The sequence below is a fragment of the Callionymus lyra genome, chromosome 18, assembly GCF_982586985.1.
Source record: "Callionymus lyra chromosome 18, fCalLyr1.hap1.1, whole genome shotgun sequence".
NCBI classification, from domain to species: Eukaryota; Metazoa; Chordata; class Actinopteri; order Syngnathiformes; family Callionymidae; genus Callionymus; species Callionymus lyra.
The window spans coordinates 2408658-2428426 of NC_141835.1; the positions used below are offsets into that span (position 1 = coordinate 2408658).

The following is a 19769-nucleotide window of genomic DNA, read 5'->3' on the forward strand; positions in this document are numbered from 1 at the left end:
CTTTTGACCCCCGACCCCCCAATACTTTCACTGAGAGTTCAGTCGTCTACATGATCATTTTCAATACATTTAGTCTTCAAAACCAGATATATTTGGATTTTCATGGGGGTCTTCTGCCCCCTGAAGCCTTCACATGTTCAGTGGGACCTCGCCCTCCTTTCTGCCCCCTAACATTCAAACTGTAATGTATGTAGTATGTAATATACATGGATTAACCCTAGTTCTTCTGCCCCCTTAACCTGATTGAGTTGACCTTTGACCCCCCCCTCTTATACCTCCACTGAGAGGTCAGTCGTCTACATAATATTTTTTTTCATCAAAATTGTATGTTTTCACTTTCTTGGGGGTCTTTCGTCCCCCTTTTTTCTGCCCCCTTACCATCGACAAAAGGAACTTTGGAAATCGTACAATACATGAATAATAGAAAGGTTTCGTTTTTGTTTTAAACAAAAGTCTTTCATGTGGAAACGTCGCCGCTCTGGGGTTCAAAGGTCAGAGACAGAAAACAGAGAGGCCTCTGGGTAATCACGCACCACCAAGAGAAGATCCTGGTCCTGAAGGAGATGTTGACGTCACCAGGCTCTGAATAGTTTTTATAGAAAGTTTTTATTCAACTTTTTCAGTTTTCTTGAAAAAATAAGTTTTTAAAAATGTAGTTTTTATTCTTGAAGTATTATTTTAAATAAAATGAATATAAAATCAAAGATTAAACCCTTTAAAAAAACCTCATGAACCAACTTTTTTGATCCTCGTGTTAAAAACATCGACTGTTGATCCTTATCTTTGTATTCGTTTCTCTGGAGTGAGTCCCAGCTGTCCAGGGTGAGAGGCGTAGGAACCATCATGGTGAATCTAAAACACGCACCTGTAGATGAACCAATAGAAACGATTGTTTAAAAATGTTTTCTGAGAAACGAGTGACGAAGACGTCGAAGTTAAAAACACGAGCAGATGAAAAAAGAAAAAAAAAACCTTTTCGTTGGTTTGACTTTAACATTAAGTCTGTACTTGATTTATTAGTTTATAAGTCTTGACACGACGTGAGCCTTGATCGTATTACGTGACCATCAGTATTTCAGAGCAACAATCACGACTCGCCACGATCACCTGAGACGCTTTTAAAAACTTCCTAAAAACTCCCTTCTTTCCTGTAAATCCTGCTGCTGCCATGAGTGCCTTTAAAGCAGGCTTTACTAGCTGGTGATCCTCGTGGCGAGTGTTTACGAGGAGCTGAAGCTTCCTCAGGCTCTCGGTAAACAGGAGGCGGCGGGTCGGCCGAGGGCGCCACGGGGCAGACCTGGGGCTGGTCTGAGCTCTTGGCTGCACACGGAACGTCAAGAATTCTCATCGTCTCCGAGAAGGTTCGAGCGGAGTTAGCATTACTAGCGATGGGAACTCCGGTTTCCTCCCACAGAGGTAGATATGGTCGAAAATTTGTAAGGTTTAGGTTCCACTGGCTCGTGCCCGAGGTAGCTGGGATAGACTCCAGCCCCCCCCCACCAACCTGGGGATCAGCGATAGAAAATGTACTTTTTTTTTAGAGGGTGAAATAAGACCCTTGGCGGAGGTATGCACCGTCTCAGTGCTGGTGAAGCAACATCATGATCCGAGTGAGTTTGTGTTTTGTGTGATTAGTGGTGACTTTATAGTCGACACATCGGACCAGAACATATTTTACTATTTAAACGCTGCTGTATTTTATCATCTTTTATTTAATTTGTTTATCGAATCATTTCATCGACATTATTTATTCTCCAACATCACCAGCGTTTACATCAGCAGCTCCAGACCTACTGTCGGCTCCAGACCAGAGAAAATTAAATTATAATTTAAAGTGGAGAAGGTTGCTGGTTCGATTCCAGGCCGATTCTGTGTGTAGTGTGTATGTTCTCCACGTGTTTACATAGGTTTACTCCGGACACTCCGGTTTCCTCCCACAGTCCAGAAACATACAGAGGTTGATCGAGAACTTTGGGAAAAATTGTCCGTAGGTATGAGTGTGTGTGTGAATGGTTGTCTGTCTTTGTGTGTCCTGAGACAGACGTCCTGTCCAGGGTGTCCTCTGCCTCTCGCCCTATGATACTGGGATAGACTCCAGTCTCCCCGCGACCCCGGTAAGGGATAAAGCGATAGTAAATAAAAGAATAAAATGAATAATTTAAAGTGATGTGACGACAATTTTAATTGTTTTACTAAATATAATTTGTTTTTGTCATTTAAACTTTTTTCTTGTTTTTCTGCTAAAAGGGTTTTGTTGCTTCGGGTCAAAGAGTTCGTAACTGAACGACCTTGAACATGTTTTTTTTCTCCTCGCAAATATTTCAAAAATATACATTTCCAGATCATCCTCGTGCGTAGTCTTGTCCGTTTAAAATTATTTACATTTAAATTTGCGAGAACTTTATTCACACTTAAGCTTTGTATGATATAATATTCAAACCTGGTGAAATGTATATTTATTATTCATTTAAATCTTCCCTCAGTTAAAGATTAAAACCTTAGAATCACAGACACGTCGTCGCGTCGACAGAAAACACGTCGAAAGACACTTGTGTAGCAAATTGAAATATATTTATTTACAGCGTCTGCTCGTGTCACAGATCACGTGAGGTTCTAAACAAGATTAGAAAACAACAAACAAGATGGCGGCTGATCTCCCTGAGCTTTACACAAACGACTCGAACGACAGCGAAGAAGAGACGTCGACACACGAAGCGGTAGAAAGCGTTTCGTCCGGTTACACAAACCTATGGAAGCGACTCACAAACACTTGTACGTCGACACGGAAACACCATCGATAACATCCTTCACCAACGAAACCACAGACGCTCAGAACTTCAGACACGATCGACAGAACACTTTACATCCAACAACTCAAAGACGTCGAAGAAGTCATCGTTTGCTCGAGTGCGTCGGCGAGTAAACGTACGTTTATCGTCTGTACGATGAAAAAAAAAAAAAACTCTATATACTCAGAAAGAAACCCTTCGATCCAGACTCTGATGGTCCGACCCAGAAACACCGTGAGAAGAAAAGAAAGAAGACAAACGTCCAACAAAAAAGACTCTTCTTCTGAGAACCGTGGCGAGGACCACGCGGTCGTCCGAGTCTTCGGGGTCATGTCTCCGGGGTCATGTCTCCGGGGTCATGTCTCCGGGGTCATGTCTCCGGGGTCATGTCTCCGGGGTCATGTCTCCGGGGTCATGTCTCCGGGGTCATGTCTCCGGGGTCATGTCTCCGGGGTCATGTCGCCGGCCACGAGACACCAGGTCCGCCCCTCGCCGGGCGGCGTCCACGAGCGAGTGAAGGTCGTTGTATTGCTTCAGCAGGAGGAGGATGAGATGCTAAGAAGGTCTAAGGTGCAGCTGGACCAGTGTGTGAGCGGAAGAGTCATTGACGGCACCGAGGCTCCTTCAATGCTGACAGTTCTGGGTCGGCTGGACGTTCATGTCGCTGCCGACCTCCTCCTCCTCCTCCTCCTGCTGCTGCTGCTCTTCCTCCTCTTCTTCTTCTTCACTGACCAGGAACTCCTCTGGAGGCCAGCGAAGCTCTCCGCTCTCCACCTCTCCTTCCGTGGGCTCCACCACGATGGACGGAAGACGATCCTTCAGCTTGCAGCAGCGGTCGAAGTCCGAGGGGTCGGGGAAGATCTGGAGGGTCAGGAACAGAGGTCATCAGGGTCATTCAGGAAGAGCCAGCAACAAAGTAAGTAAGTAGTAAGTAAGTAATATTTATTTATATAGCGCTTTTCCAGACCAGGGTCACAAAGCGCTTAAACAATCAAAACAATACTCAAAAAAGTACATACTTTAAAGATCAAGATAATACTGAGAACAACACAGGAGTTCGAGAAATTCAAGGAAAAGCCTGAACAAATAGAAACGTCTTAAGATGTTTCTTGAAGGAGTCAGTAGATCATCAAACAAAGATGTTTCTTGAAGGAGTCAGTAGATCATCAAACACAGATGTTTCTTGAAGGAGTCAGTAGATCATCAAACACAGATGTTTCTTGAAGGAGTCAGTAGATCATCAAACACAGATGTTTCTTGAAGGAGTCAGTAGATCATCAAACACAGATGTTTCTTGAAGGAGTCAGTAGATCATCAAACACAGATGTTTCTTGAAGGAGTCAGTAGATCATCAAACACAGATGTTTCTTGAAGGAGTCAGTAGATCATCAAACACAGATGTTTCTTGAAGGAGTCAGTAGATCATCAAACACAGATGTTTCTTGAAGGAGTCAGTAGATCATCAAACACAGATGTTTCTTGAAGGAGTCAGTAGATCATCAAACACAGATGTTTCTTAAAGGAGTCAGTAGATCATCAAACACAGATGTTTCTTAAAGGAGTCAGTAGATCATCAAACACACATGTTTCTTAAAGGAGTCAGTAGATCATCAAACACAGATGTTTCTTGAAGGAGTCAGTAGATCATCAAACACAGATGTTTCTTGAAGGAGTCAGTAGATCATCAAACACAGATGTTTCTTAAAGGAGTCAGTAGATCATCAAACACAGATGTTTCTTAAAGGAGTCAGTAGATCATCAAACACACATGTTTCTTAAAGGAGTCAGTAGATCATCAAACACAGATGTTTCTTGAAGGAGTCAGTAGATCATCAAACACAGATGTTTCTTAAAGGAGTCAGTAGATCATCAAACACACATGTTTCTTAAAGGAGTCAGTAGATCATCAAACACACATGTTTCTTAAAGGAGTCAGTAGATCATCAAACACAGATGTTTCTTGAAGGAGTCAGTAGATCATCAAACACAGATGTTTCTTAAAGGAGTCAGTAGATCATCAAACACAGATGTTTCTTAAAGGAGTCAGTAGACTCCATCAAGCGCAAAGAGAGAGAAGATCGTTCCAAAGCTTAGGAGCAACAGCCTGAAAAGATTTCTCTCCTCTGGTCCTGAGTCGTGTGCGTGGAACCATAAGTAGATTCTGATCCACAGACCTCAGAGCCCGAGCTGGGGTGTAAGTCTGGATCAGATCATGAAGGTCTGACCATGAATAGCTCTGAAAGTAAGAAGCAGAATTTTAAAGTTGATCCTGAAAGAAACTGGAAGCCAGTGAAGAGTTTTAAGGAGAAATGTGAGTTCTTCTACTAGAGCGGCTCAGAATTCTCGCTGCAAACAAACACAAGGACACGGTTGAAGGTCAGCGAGCGAGGAAGGTCTCGTGACACCTGGCGTCACATTAGATCTAAAGACCTTCTGAGGGCGACTCGTCAAACGACTCGTCAGACGACAAACTTCTGGGATGGAGAAGGTTTTTCTAAAAATATAATCATCGTCTTCAAACCATCAGAACTTTGACACTTTCTGCTCCGTTTTATCTCTTCCTGAAGTATCTCAAGATGATCTTAAACATCAAACTCTGGGTTCTTCTGTGTGGAGCGGGGGGGCAGTTGTGTAAACATTTGTTTTATTATTTAGTTTTTATTCTGGATAGAATTGACCTCATGAAATTTGTATTGAGAAAGAAGGCTTCCCAGAAAAGGCCGGAAAAATATATATAATATATATAATATATATATATAAATCATATATATATAAACATTATAAAATATAACATTACATTACAGGTTAAACATGGAAATATGTACATTAAGATCTTTATTTGTTTACTTTCATTACATTTTCTTTGAGAAAGAACGTTAAAAAGTTACCGTTTACCCTGAGAATTAAAAAGTATCTGATTTAATGAAACGACGCGACAGGAAATGAGAGAAAACCTGAATCTTCTACACGTCTGCGGGTCAAGAATCCTTTGATTAAACGTTTTATTTTTATCTATAACATGTTTATGTCATTTTATTTTATTTTAATTTTATATTTTCTAACGACACCACGACTGTGTCGTGTTTACAACTCTGGCAATAAAAGTTTTACAAAAACTTCGACTAAAAACTCGTGCTCAGTCATCCACGAGAGACTCGATGTAGAAACAAAGCATCAGAGACTTCCCTCCCTTTAACGGTGGAGAAGGTGGAAGCCCCAGGACAGACCTGGAGCACAATCTCTGCTCTTTCTTGCAGAGTTTGAATATACAATTCATCACAAAAACCACATGACTTTTCTGTAGATTATTAAGATCTTGTGATACAATTGAAGCGGCCATTATTTGGCCCCCGAGCCACATTGGCAAAGATCTGCTGCAGACCTGAGAAAACGTTTCGACTGAAGTTTCTGGTGATCTGCTCGTACGACACGTGAGCGACTTCAGGGAAACGTAAACAAAAGATGTTTCATGACGAACGATAGACGTTCTTCTTCGTCCGGTTGATCCTCCAGCTCTCGCTTCTCAAGCTCCAGAAAAGAAAAACATTCCTTCTGCTCCAAGAAAAGCATTTTCTCGTCGCTGTTTGGATTCAGACGAAGAATATTTTTAGACTCGAATATTTCACTCAGACGTTTTTGGAGGAGGTGTGTGTGTGTGTGTGTAAGTGTGTGTAAGTGTGTGTAAGTGTGCGTGTATCTCTGTGTGTGTGTGTGTGTGTAAGTGTGCGTGTATCTCTGTGTGTGTGTGTGTGTGTGTAAGTGTGCGTGTATCTCTGTGTGTGTGTGCAAGTGTGTAAGTGTGCGTGTATCTCTGTGTGTGTGTGTGTGTGCAAGTGTGTAAGTGTGCGTGTATCTCTGTGTGTGTGTGTGTGTGTGTAAGTGTGCGTGTATCTCTGTGTGTGCGTGTGTGTGTGTAAGTGTGTGTGTATCTCTGTGTGTGAGGCGCGTGTGTGTGTGTGAGGCATGTGTGTGTGTGTGTGTGTGCGTGTGTAAGTGTGCGTGTGTGTGTGTGTGTGTGTGTGTGCACGTGTATCTCTGTGTGTGTGTGTGTGTAAGTGTGCGCGTGTGTGTGTGTGTAAGGGTGCGCGTGTGTGAGGCGTGTGTGTGTGTGTGAGGGTGTGTGTGTAAGTGTGCGTGTATCTCTGTGTGTGTGTGTGTGTGTGTGTGTGTGAGGCATGTGTGTGTGTGTGTGTGAGGCATGTGTGTGTGTGTGAGGCGTGTGTGTGGGGGTGTGTGTGTAAGTGTGTGTGTAAGTGTGCGTGTATCTCTGTGTGTGCGTGTGTGTGTGTGTGTGGGGGTGTGTGTGTGTGTGTGTGTAAGTGTGCGTGTATCTGTGTGCGTGTGTGCGTGTGTGTGTGTGTGAGACGTGTGTGTGTGTGTGTGTGTGTGTGTGTGTGTGTGAGACGTGTGTGTGTGTGTGTGTGTGTGAGGCACTGACTGGCAGAGCGCCCAGTGGAAAAACAGAAGTGGATGATGCGACGAAGACGAGAGACGATCCGTGTCTAAATGTCTAAATGTCTAAATGTCTAAATGTCTAAATGTCTAAAGGCTCAGAACTGAGGGCGTCGAGGACGAAGGATCTGGTCATACATGTGCTGCTGGAACACGTCTGACCCGTGAACACGACCTTCCCTCCGGACTCTGACATCATCCTCTGGTCTATTTCTGGGCCCGGCGTCGACCGGAGCAGCAACTTAATGAGTGCAGTGTGTTTACGCCGTCATGGTTTACATTTTACATTACATTACATTACTTTACAGTTTACATTTACGCCGTCATGGTTTACTCATGAGTCACGAGTCACGACTCATCATCCACGAGTCACGAGTCACGAGTCACGACTCACCCTCCAGTGACTCAGAACAAAGGCGTGTTCATAGAAACGACTCCATTTAAAAAACACTTCAACGTTTACATCTTTTTATATTATATATATTTCACTAATAAAAACAGATTTGGACGAATAAAGCAACAATTCAATCGTCGTTTAAAAAACACAATTTTCCAGAATATTTTGTGTTACTCGTGTGTGTGATGTTGTGTTACTCGTGTGTGTGATGTTGTGTTACTCGTGTGTGTGATGTTGTGTTACTCGTGTGTGTGATGTTGTGTTACTCGTGTGTGTGAAGTTGTGTTACTCGTGTGTGTGATGTTGTGTTACTCGTGTGTGTGATGTTGTGTTACTCGTGTGTGTGATGTTGTGTTACACGTGTGTGTGATGTTGTGTTACTCGTGTGTGTGATGTTGTGTTACTCGTGTGTGTGATGTTGTGTTACTCGTGTGTGTGATGTTGTGTTACACGTGTGTGTGATGTTGTGTTACTCGTGTGTGTGATGTTGTGTTAGCCGGCGTTTAAAGACACAATAATGAAAAAAACGTATTCAATATTTTTTAATTCTATTTTTTTCCTAATTATTTTGCAAATCTATTGGTTGAAAACCCTCAATTGTTTTTACAGTGTAGCCATTAGCACCGGCTGTCCTTCAACCCTATAATTAAAACGGAACATTTGATTTGATTGTATATTTTGTATAAAAGTATTTTTAAAACTTTTATTTTGGGGGAAAAAAAAAAAAAAAAACGTAGTAGCGCGAGTAGCGAGTCTTACGCCAACTTGAGTTCGTCTTAATTGTGAAAATACTACAAATTGAAATAAAAACTGTTTTTGACGAATAAAGTAAAAAAAAAAAAGAATAGAAATTCAACCGTACGTTTAAAAACATAATGTTTCCCTCCGTGTTAGTGGGCGTGTCTGACGGCGTCTTAGCCGACGTTTAAAAACATTTTTATGCAATATTTTTTAATTCTGGTATCTCTAATCATTTTGCAAATCTATTGGTTGAAAACCCTCAATTGTGTTTACAGTGTAGCCATTAGCACCGGCTGTCCTTCAACCCTATAATTAAAACGATTTGAATTTGATTGTATATTTTAAACTTTTATTTTGAAAACCAAACCTAGTAGCGAGTCTTACACCAACTTGAGTTCGTCTTAATTGGAGAAAATACTACAAATTTAAATAAAAACAGTTTTAGACAAATAAAGCACAAAAGTATTCAATCGTATGTTTTAAAAACACAATCTTTCCTTCTGTGTGACTTGATGTGTGCGACAGTGTTTCAGTCGACGTTTAAAGACACAAAACATTTTTTTTATGCAATATTTTTAAATTCTGGTATTTCTAATTATTTTGCAAATCTATGGTTGAAAATCTTCAATTGTTTTTACAGTGTAGCCATTAGCACCGGCTGTCCTTCAACCCTATAATTAAAACAGAACATTTGATTGTATATTTTAAACTTTTATTTTGAAAAACAAACCTAGTAGCGCGAGTAGCGAGTCTTACACCAACTTGAGTTCGTCTTAATTGGAGAAAATACTACAAATTGAAATAAAAACAGTTTTAGACGAATAAAGCACAAAAGTATTCAATCGTATGTTTTAAAAACACAATTTTTCCTTCTGTGTGACTTGATGTGTGCGACGGTGTTTCAGTCGACGTTTAAAGACACAAAACATTTTTATGCATTATTTTTAAATTCTGGTATCTCTAATTATTTTGCAAATCTATTGGTTGAAAACCCAGTGTCGACATTAGCACTGGTTGTCCTCCATCCTATAATTAAAACAGAACATTTGATTGTATATTTTAAACTTTTATTTTGAAAACCAAACCTAGTAGCGCGAACTTAAGTTGATCTTAATTGTGAAAATACTCCAAATGAAGTCTAGAGTCAGTAGAAGCTGCTCCAGTGAGACCAGAACCTCAGGAGGAAGAAAGGAAATCTAACATGGAGTCTTCATTTGATTGTCTTTTATTTTCTTTAAATGATTGGATTCAATGATTGTAAAGTTCCACGTCATCAGATCCAGAGTTCTCTCCAGCACCCCCATGGACCCTCCTACACTCTCCTCTTTTCTCTCACTCTATCCTCCCTCACTCCTCTCCTTATCCATCTGTCTACCCCCCCATCCTTCCTCCCAGCCGGTCAAAGCGGCAGGCCGTCAACAATGAGTCTGGTTCCGCTCTAGGTTTCTGCCTTCTAAAAGGAAGTTTTTCCTCGCCATAGCTCACTGTACAGTGTTTTGTTTCTTGCTCTTTGTTGAATTGCTGGATCTATTTTTCCTTAATCAACTGTAGTCTTATTTCAACTGTATATTGTCTTGAGATAACTTTGTTATGATAAGACACTTTAATTAAATTCAATTCAACTTTATTTAAAGAAAAAAATGCATATTTGATCCATTTAACAATTTTAAGTTAAATGAATCAAACGCAATAAGAGAATTATGTGATAAAATAAATGTCGTTTTTAATTTTAGGTAGAAAAAAAAAAAGGAAAAGGAAACAGAAAAAAAAAAGATCTTGAAAAAGAACCTCTCGTTAAATGTTTGAGTTGAACTTGTGAGAAGATGTTAAGAGTAATTGAAACATGTTTAGATGGTTGGATAGACTTCAGGATCAGATGCTCAGAACCACAGGAACCCAGACCTTCTCCAGGTTGTTTGTGAAACTCGAACACGCATCAGATGAAGACGTTCAAGTGTCGCGTTGAACCGACAACAACAACAGCTCTTGTCACGACCACCTGACGCCTCCCATCCTACCCACAATGCACCGTGGAAAAGTACTACAGTGGAAAACGTCTTCTTTAAATATTCCATCACAGGAGTTCTCCAGCCAGAGTGCGGCAAATATTTGCACCGCCAGAAATAAACGGCAAACATTTGATTTGCCTTCCAGACATTTTCCTCCCGATCGTTCGTTCAAACGCCGCCGTGAACGAAGCGACGTCACGTGACCATCTCACCTGGAAGGAGAGTCGGTCCTTGTTGGGGCTCAGCCTCAGGTCGTCCATCGGAGCGTTGCTGATCATCACCTCGGTCATGGCTCTGCTGGGCAAACACACGGGGCTGGAGAGAGAGGAAGGTCAGAGGTCAGGAGGTTTCAAATTAAATATTTAACAAATTCAAAGATGTTTTCTTTTCACCAATCATGTCGTTTTCCTTCTCCTTCAACAATCCAAACATTTATTTCCTTCCTTGCCGTTATTAAAATGATAATCTCGCTTCCTCGTCTTATCTTGAACCCTGACATCCAATCACCACGAACGAAATAATCCACTTTGATCTTTGAGACCACATTAAATCACCAGTTGGACCAGATATGGCCCCCGGGCCTTGATGTACAAAAACGAGATGAAATTCTGTTGATAAAGCGTTAAAACCAGTGAATAAACGAATCTAAAAAAGTTAAAAGAACATTTTTATTCTGAGCGACAGAATCTTTCCTCTCGTGTTCAGATGCACATGCTGTATTTGGCAACAGCGCTCCAGAGACTGTCTTGTGGCTACACCTTAAAAACTACTATTTGAGTCGTACTTGTTGTCGCTTTACGACACATTTTATCAAGAATCTCTTGCCTGAACTTCAAGTCGAGTTTTCCTCCAAAAATATCTTTAAAAAGAAAAAAAAGTTTAATCGCAGTAATAAAGGATTGAAATAAAACAAATTTACCACTTTTTATGTTTTGATGCATTGATTAGTCAGAAGTTTGATGGTTTATCATTTTTAATAAGTTATATTTATTATGTATTAAAAGTGTTGAAATACTTTGTGTAATCATTTAATTCAACGGATGATACAGTTTTATTTATCAAACTAAACGTGTTTAAACTTTACCTGAATCTTGTTAAATCATCACAAACTAACTTAATAAAACATCATGATTTCTGTTTTATCTCGTATATTAAATGTTAAATAGAAATGTCCATAAATAATAACGTCATTAGAGCTGGTTATTGATCAGATATTTTCAATACTCGTCTTATTTCCACATCTGTCTTAAAGTGAAACCATTCGTAGAACCTTGGTTACAAAAGGTAACTATTTAACAGATTCAATTGTGACGTTTTCTTTTCACCAATCATCTCGTCTACAAATTAAACGTACTCAGGTAAGTACGTTTAATTTGCCTTCTTTTCATCTGCACCAGTTCCTAACAACACTCCTTTTTTTCGATACCATTTCCAGAAGAACATCAACAAAAACAGAAATGACACAAAGTTAAAATCCTTAAGTTTTGGTAAATTTCAACTTCAATCCATTTTTTCCTCGTTTAACATTTTTAAACGTAACTTCAAATGTATAAAATATGTTTCCAGGATAAAAGAAACTCTTGCAAACAACAAGGACTAAACAAATGTTCACTGAGTTCGGCAGAAAAATCCACAAATTCTCAAGTTCTGATCCCGAGAACGACGAAGGATGTTCGTAACAAACTTCTTTTCTCCGAGTCACGCGCACCTTCATAGATCAGTGTTTCGTCGACTCGAGGATCGACTTGAAAACAAAAGTCAACGACGTTTCAAAGTCGCAGCAGCAGCTCCGGATGTGGACCCCGGCGTGCGACCACAACAAACGGCGTGAAGTCTCTGCACAGCTCGACAGGAAGACGCTGCAGCGTCGTGTGAAACCGTGAGATCCTCTGGAACACGAGGCTGAAACTTTCCGTTTCATCGAAGGTAAATCAGGCTGTTGTGCGACGTCCTATAAACGGAGAGCGTCTCACGGTCCAGCACTCTGCTGACGCGACGCTTCTCACGAGGCTATTTCGGGCGGCGCTGCCTCGCGGTCCGGTCTGCCAGCTGTGTGGTCGCCGGGTCTAGAGGACAATGAAGCTCCACGACATCGCGGGCCCGAACCATTTACTGGCGGCATCTGCAGCGGTGCATGCTGGGAGACGGTTGATGCTGCGTGAAGTGTTCGCAAAACTTTCAGTTTAGAGGATTTAATCATTTGTTAATGACTTGAATAAATGTCTACGTTGGTTCTTCTGATCCATGAAGGATTGAAGAGTCAAATCAAGATGGAGGTTCGTTTGAACGACAGACCAAAACCACGACCGTCTTTTTTTTTTTCTTTCTTTTTCAAAAACTTGACATTAAAGAATCGTTCCAGAGTAGAAGCTTCACTTTCAGATCAGAAGTTCACTTTCAAAACATCGGAAACTCTTTCGTTAGATACGATTTGTTTTCACTTTTCACCTTCAGAATACAAAAGACTTTCGTTCATCCTGGAGTCAATAAATCATCTCAAATTCTTCATACGTTTTTCAGATTCCATTATTTATATTTTATTTTGAAAATCTTGTACAGATTCAGAATAAAAGAGAAACATTTTAAACCGAAGTTGGAAAACTAAACTTTCAGTCATATTTAGATTCTAAACCACGGAAGAAGTTTAAATAAAACAATCTATATGTGTAGGTTATAGGGCCTCCCACCATTCGTAGAACCTTGGTTACGACACGTGATGTTGAATCAACGAAGCAGGTCGTGATGCAAGACTTCACATGAAAATATTTCAGTACATGTCGTAGAAAACGGCATCAAAAGAACCAACACATGGTCAACGCTCGCATCAACGTCTGGATCTAGGTCTCCAGCAGGGTCAAGGTCAGTTAATGAAGCGGTCGTACGCGCCTCCGTACCTCGAGGCCTTCGACCTCTGCCTTGTTCCCTCACAACTAACTATGGTATTCATCAAGAGAACGTCCAACGTAACCTAAACATTCCTGAGCCTCTTAAAAGTCACTCACCTCAAGAGCCTCTTAAGAGGCTTCTTTAGGAAGAGCTTTCGTCCAAATACACATCTTTATGACGGCACAGGAACTCCAGCCTCTAGAAGGTGTTCAGCGAACAAACGCATCTTCTTTCAAACATCTCTAGACTCTCCTCAGGAGTCTCAAGACTTCTTCAGCAACAAGTCGTTCAACACACTCAGGGTTTCACTCCAACAACCCTTCAGGTGAGCAACTGAACCTTCCAGTGGACGCCAGTGCTGGGTCTCAAATCACACACTTCTTAGTATACTAGAAGTTAGTGTGCATCAGGATAGTGTACGTACTAACTAGTAACTAATCCTCCACAGATAGTATGTCTCAAACATACTTCTCTTAGTATACTAGAAGTTAGTATCATCAGGATAGTGTACGTACTAACTAGTAACTAATTCTCCACAGATAGTATGTCTCAAATCACATACTTCTCTTAGTATACTAGAAGTTAGTATCATCAAGATAGTGTACGTACTAACTAGTAACTAATCCTCCACAGATAGTATGTCTCAAACATACTTCTCTTAGTATACTAGAAGTTAGTATCATCAGGATAGTGTACGTACTAACTAGTAACTAATCCTCCACAGATAGTATGTCTCAAATCGCATACTTCTCTTAGTATACTAGAAGTTAGTATCATCAGGATAGTGTACGTACTAACTAGTAACTAATCCTCCACAGATAGTATGTCTCAAACATTCTTCTCTTAGTATACTAGAAGTTAGTATCATCAGGATAGTGTACGTACTAACTAGTAACTAATCCTCCACAGATAGTATGTCTCAAATCACACACATTTCTTATTATACTAGAAGTTAGTATCATCAGGATAGTGTACGTACTAACTAGTAACTAATCCTCCACAGATAGTATGTCTCAAATCACATACTTCTCTTAGTATACTAGAAGTTAGTATCATCAGGATAGTGTACGTACTAACTAGTAACTAATCCTCCACAGATAGTATGTCTCAAATCACATACTTCTCTTAGTATACTAGAAGTTAGTATCATCAGGATAGTGTACGTACTAACTAGTAACTAATCCTCCACAGATAGTATGTCTCAAACATACTTCTCTTAGTATACTAGAAGTTAGTATCATCAGGATAGTGTACGTACTAACTAGTAACTAATTCTCCACAGATAGTATGTCTCAAATCACACACTTCTTAGTATACTAGAAGTTAGTATCATCAGGATAGTGTACGTACTAACTAGTAACTAATCCTCCACAGATAGTATGTCTCAAACATACTTCTCTTAGTATACTAGAAGTTAGTATCATCAGGATAGTGTACGTACTAACTAGTAACTAATCCTCCACAGATAGTATGTCTCAAACATACTTCTCTTAGTATACTAGAAGTTAGTATCATCAGGATAGTGTACGTACTAACTAGTAACTAATCCTCCACAGATAGTATGTCTCAAACATACTTCTCTTAGTATACTAGAAGTTAGTATCATCAGGATAGTGTACGTACTAACTAGTAACTAATCCTCCACAGATAGTATGTCTCAAATCACACACTTCTTAGTATACTAGAAGTTAGTATCATCAGGATAGTGTACGTACTAACTAGTAACTAATCCTCCACAGATAGTATGTCTCAAACATACTTCTCTTAGTATACTAGAAGTTAGTATCATCAGGATAGTGTACGTACTATCTAGTAACTAATCCTCCACAGATAGTATGTCTCAAACATACTTCTCTTAGTATACTAGAAGTTAGTATCATCAGGATAGTGTACGTACTAACTAGTAACTAATCCTCCACAGATAGTATGTCTCAAATCACATACTTCTCTTAGTATACTAGAAGTTAGTATGCATCAGGATAGTGTACATACTAACTAGTAACTAATCCTCCACAGATAGTATGTCTCAAATCACATACTTCTCTTAGTATACTAGAAGTTAGTATGCATCAGGATAGTGTACATACTAACTAGTAACTAATCCTCCACAGATAGTATGTCTCAAATCACATACTTCTCTTAGTATACTAGAAGTTAGTATGCATCAGGATAGTGTACATACTAACTAATCCTCCACAGATAGTCTGTCTCAAATCACATACTTCTCTTAGTATACTAGAAGTTAGTATGCATCAGGATAGTGTACGTACTAACTAGTAACTAATCCTCCACAGATAGTATGTCTCAAATCACATACTTCTCTTAGTATACTAGAAGTTAGTATGCATCAGGATAGTGTACATACTAACTAATCCTCCACAGATAGTATGTCTCAAATCACATACTTCTCTTAGTATACTAGAAGTTAGTATGCATCAGGATAGTGTACATACTAACTAATCCTCCACAGATGGTATGTCTCAAATCAAACTCTGCTGCTACACACTAACAGGAAATGACGCGACAGCTTCTCCTTCTACTACTATTTAACCATGATTTCAACCAGCTGTAGGAACACTAGCGCCACCTGCTTGCAGAACTTTTTGCAAGTTTGGAAGAAGAAATAAAGAGAAAATATGAGAAACGAAATATACCTTCTACTGCTGCTGAAAATACACCTGTACGTGTGTGTGTGTATATATATATATATATATATATATATATATATATATGACGTAACTTCCGTTTACAACTTCACTAAGATGGAGTCGTTTAGTGTAGAAAGTGTCCATCGATCCATACTCAGTTTTGTGGGTGTTTTAGTGACAATCTAGTGTGTATGGAGCACTAAATTTACATACTAAGAATTGACACACTTGCGCACCAAGAATACTAACTTTGAGTACACAAGTATGCAGCACAGGGTGACCTCGAGGCGATGCATCTGAGGCTGCAGTAAGAAGTTGAAGCTCCGAGACAAACTGCTGCAGTAGTCGCGGCTTCTGAACAAAGCACGGAAACGAAGACAAAAGCTCGACAGGAAATGCTAAGTTTAACGTGGAAAACATCGCGTCAGCGCCGGCGCCCTGTGGCGGGTGCAGGTGAGGCCGGGTCGTCAGAACGCACCACGGTGGACGAGGAGAACCTGAATGGAAGGAGACGAGCAGGAGAAGATAAACACCGGGGTCTTGCCAGTCATACTTCTGTGCCGGGATCACATAAACATCCTGCGCCGCTAAGAATAACAGAACATGGTCCTCATAAAACACGGAGGGGCACGAGGAGGAGGAAGTGGGGTGCGGAGCCGGGCCGGGCTCCACCGGACCCGATCCTGGACCACATAAACCAGCGGGGAGCAGGAGGGTCTTGGCTTCCACCTCGCAGTGGAATGTTTCATTAAAGGAACCGTAGATCTGGGACTTCATGGCCGACCAGGAGCCAAGACGGTGGAGATGGTTCCGTCGCTTCAGGCTCCTGGTCCGACACCAGAACCAGTGGCTCCGGAGAAGAGCCCGACATGAGGTCTCACATGTCGTCCCTGGAGAGAACATCCAGGCAGTGACAGCCTTCTAGAAGGTTTTCCTACAGTGATGTTCGGGTCCATCATCTGAAGCTGCACCAACGAGAAGCCTCGGCACGAGAGGGTCGTTGGCATGAAACAATAAACCCCCCCTTCCTCCGAGCACTCTGGTTTCCTCCCACAGTCTAACAAACGATGACTCAACTGTTCCACGGCCTCACTACCTGCCTCAGGTGTGGCTCAGCGACGACACGCCTTCATTACTGCAACACAAGCCAACATTTGGATTTTCTGACGCAGTTAAATCTCTGGATCTTCTTTCAAACATCTTCTTTCGTAACGTTGTCTGGACGACGCCCGCGGAGAGTCTGCGAGTCACGTGACCACCATCAGTACAACACAGTTCTACTATGAAGTACTGACACGTCTGAACCAAATACTACCACAAGAGACTATCTCGTTTTACAACGAGAATTTTACAACTTTGCAGATACACTGTTCCGACACTAGGGGGAGCCAGAAGATATATTCTCAGTCATACATATTGGGGTTTTAAAGGTGTTGGAATACATGGAATAAGTACTTTAATAATCAAAGCATCTAAAGCGGAAATGTCAAAAGTTCTATCAGTTTTCTATAACAAACTGAAACATCTTTATCTGTCAAAACAAACCTTTAAACTCGTTATTAAAGATCCATGAGTCAGAAGATGGACTCGTCAAAGAAGCAGCCAAGCTTGGAGTCTAGCAAGAGAAGGTCTGAAGGACGTTCGTACCAGATATAGAAGCAGCAAAGCAAACTTCAGCAGCTGCACGACGTCAGACTTTCCCCGACTTTGAAGTAAATACACAAACAATACTTTAAAATATACAACAATATTATTCAGGACGAGTCAAGAATATTGTTTGTGAAGTAAATACACAAACAATACTTTAGAAATATACAACAATATTATTCAGGACGAGTCAAGAATATTGTTTGTGAAGTAAATACACAAACAATACACTATAAATATACATCAATAATATTCAGGACGAGTCAAGAATATTGTTTGTGAAGTAAATACACAAACAATACATTATAAATATACATCAATAATATTCAGGACAGGTCAAGAATATTGTTTGTGAAGTAAATACACAAACAATACACTATAAATATACATCAATAATATTCAGGACGAGTCAAGAATATTGTTTGTGAAGTAAATACACAAACAATACATTATAAATATACGACAATATTCAGGACGGGTTAAGAATATTGTTTGTGAAGTAAATACACAAACAATACATTATAAATATACATCAATAATATTCAGGACAGGTCAAGAATATTGTTTGTGAAGTAAATACACAAACAATACACTATAAATATACATCAATAATATTCAGGACGAGTCAAGAATATTGTTTGTGAAGTAAATACACAAACAATACACTATAAATATACGACAATATTCAGGACGAGTCAAGAATATTGTTTGTGAAGTAAATACACAAACAATACATTATAAATATACGACAATATTCAGGACGAGTCAAGAATATTGTTTGTGAAGTAAATACACAAACAATACACTATAAATATACGACAATATTCAGGACGAGTCAAGAATATTGTTTGTGAAGTAAATACACAAACAATACACTATAAATATACATCAATAATATTCAGGACGAGTCAAGAATATTGTTTGTGAAGTAAATACACAAACAATACATTATAAATATACGACAATATTCAGGACGAGTCAAGAATATTGTGAAGTAAATAATGTTGTATTTCTGTCGTAAACTCAGTTGTTCAAAGAAGATTGAGTGACAGGTCAGATGTTGAGTGACAGGTCAGATGTTGAGTGACAGGTCAGATGTTGAGTGACAGGTCAGATGTTGAGTGACAGGTTAGATGTTGAGTGACAGGTCAGATGTTGAGTGACAGGTCAGATGTTGAGTGACAGGTTAGATGTTGAGTGACAAGGTTAGATGTTGAGTGACAGGTCAGATGTTGAGTGACAGGTCAGATGTTGAGTGACAGGTCAGATGTTGAGTGACAGGTTAGATGTTGAGTGACAGGTTAGATGTTGAGTGACAGGTCAGATGTTGAGTGACAGGTTAGATGTTGAGTGACAGGTTAGATGTTGAGTGACAGGTCAGATGTTGAGTGACAGGTTAGATGTTGAGTGACAAGGTGTGGTTCAACAACAGAAGTGAAGCTGAAACTAACGCACGTGCGGTGAAGGAACTTCCTGTTGACGTCACAGAGGAACAAACAACGACGAAAACGTCAAAAGTTGACGCGAAGAAAAAAAACACGAAATATCGACGATTTTATCGAGAATTAATCGTTAAAAAAAAAAGGTCAAAAGTGCAGCTTCTCTGCACCTGCGGCGTCTGACGTCATCACACACCTTTGAGGAGCGCAGCAAACACACCTGAGTGATCACAAAACAACACAACCTGACGATTCTACCACACAATCTGTGGACAGTGACGTGAAAGGAGGTGAAGCATCTCACCTGGACGGAGAGGAGGAGGAGAAGGAGGAGAAGGAGAAGAAAAAGAAGGAGAAGAAGGAGCAGAACTCACCGGAACGCAGGAGAGAAAACAGACATGAAGTCACAGCTGCGGAAGATTCTGCTGATGACGGAATCAGGAGAGCGCGTGTGACGTCACGGTGTCTCTGGTCCACCTGGTCCGGACTCTTTCATTCCGGGTCTGGTCTGAGCAGCTCTTATGTGAGCGCGTCTCTCGCGCGGACACACCTCCTCGTGCACGAGCACAAAATCTTCAATGGCAGCGCAACATCGACGAGCAGCCAATCAGAGCAGCCGCTCCTTGATGACGTCAGCAGACGAAGATCCCTCGTTGAGAAGAAACGAAAGACATGAAGATGTTGACGTGAATCTAAACACACACACACACACACACACACACACACACACACACCCCCCCCCCCACACACACACACACACA

General features: G+C 40.5%; 1 protein-coding gene across 1 annotated transcript; it reads right to left on the reverse strand.

Moving 5' to 3' along the window:
- Positions 1-2549: 2549 nt before the first annotated feature.
- Positions 2550-19566, reverse strand: lbh (LBH regulator of WNT signaling pathway). Its single transcript, XM_087780621.1, has 3 exons — positions 19383-19566; positions 10601-10703; positions 2550-3650 (listed from the first exon to the last, which is right to left on the reverse strand). The coding sequence occupies exons 1-3, from the start codon at positions 19406-19408 to the stop codon at positions 3414-3416; spliced, it is 366 nt and encodes a 121-aa protein (XP_087636747.1). The 5' UTR covers positions 19409-19566; the 3' UTR covers positions 2550-3413.
- Between the last annotated feature and the right edge of the window lie 203 nt (positions 19567-19769).

What these genes read in the sequence shown, in the direction of transcription:
- lbh (XM_087780621.1), bottom strand. Translation starts at nt 19,408, where the DNA reads ATGTCTGTTTTCTCTCCTGCGTTCCG. An exon ending in GTTTTCTCTCCTGCGTTCCG is followed by an intron (nt 10,704 to 19,382) that starts GTGAGTTCTGCT and finishes CTCTCTCTCCAG; the next exon opens with CCCCGTGTGTTTGCCCAGCA. An exon ending in AGGACCGACTCTCCTTCCAG is followed by an intron (nt 3,651 to 10,600) that starts GTGAGATGGTCA and finishes CTGACCCTCCAG; the next exon opens with ATCTTCCCCGACCCCTCGGA.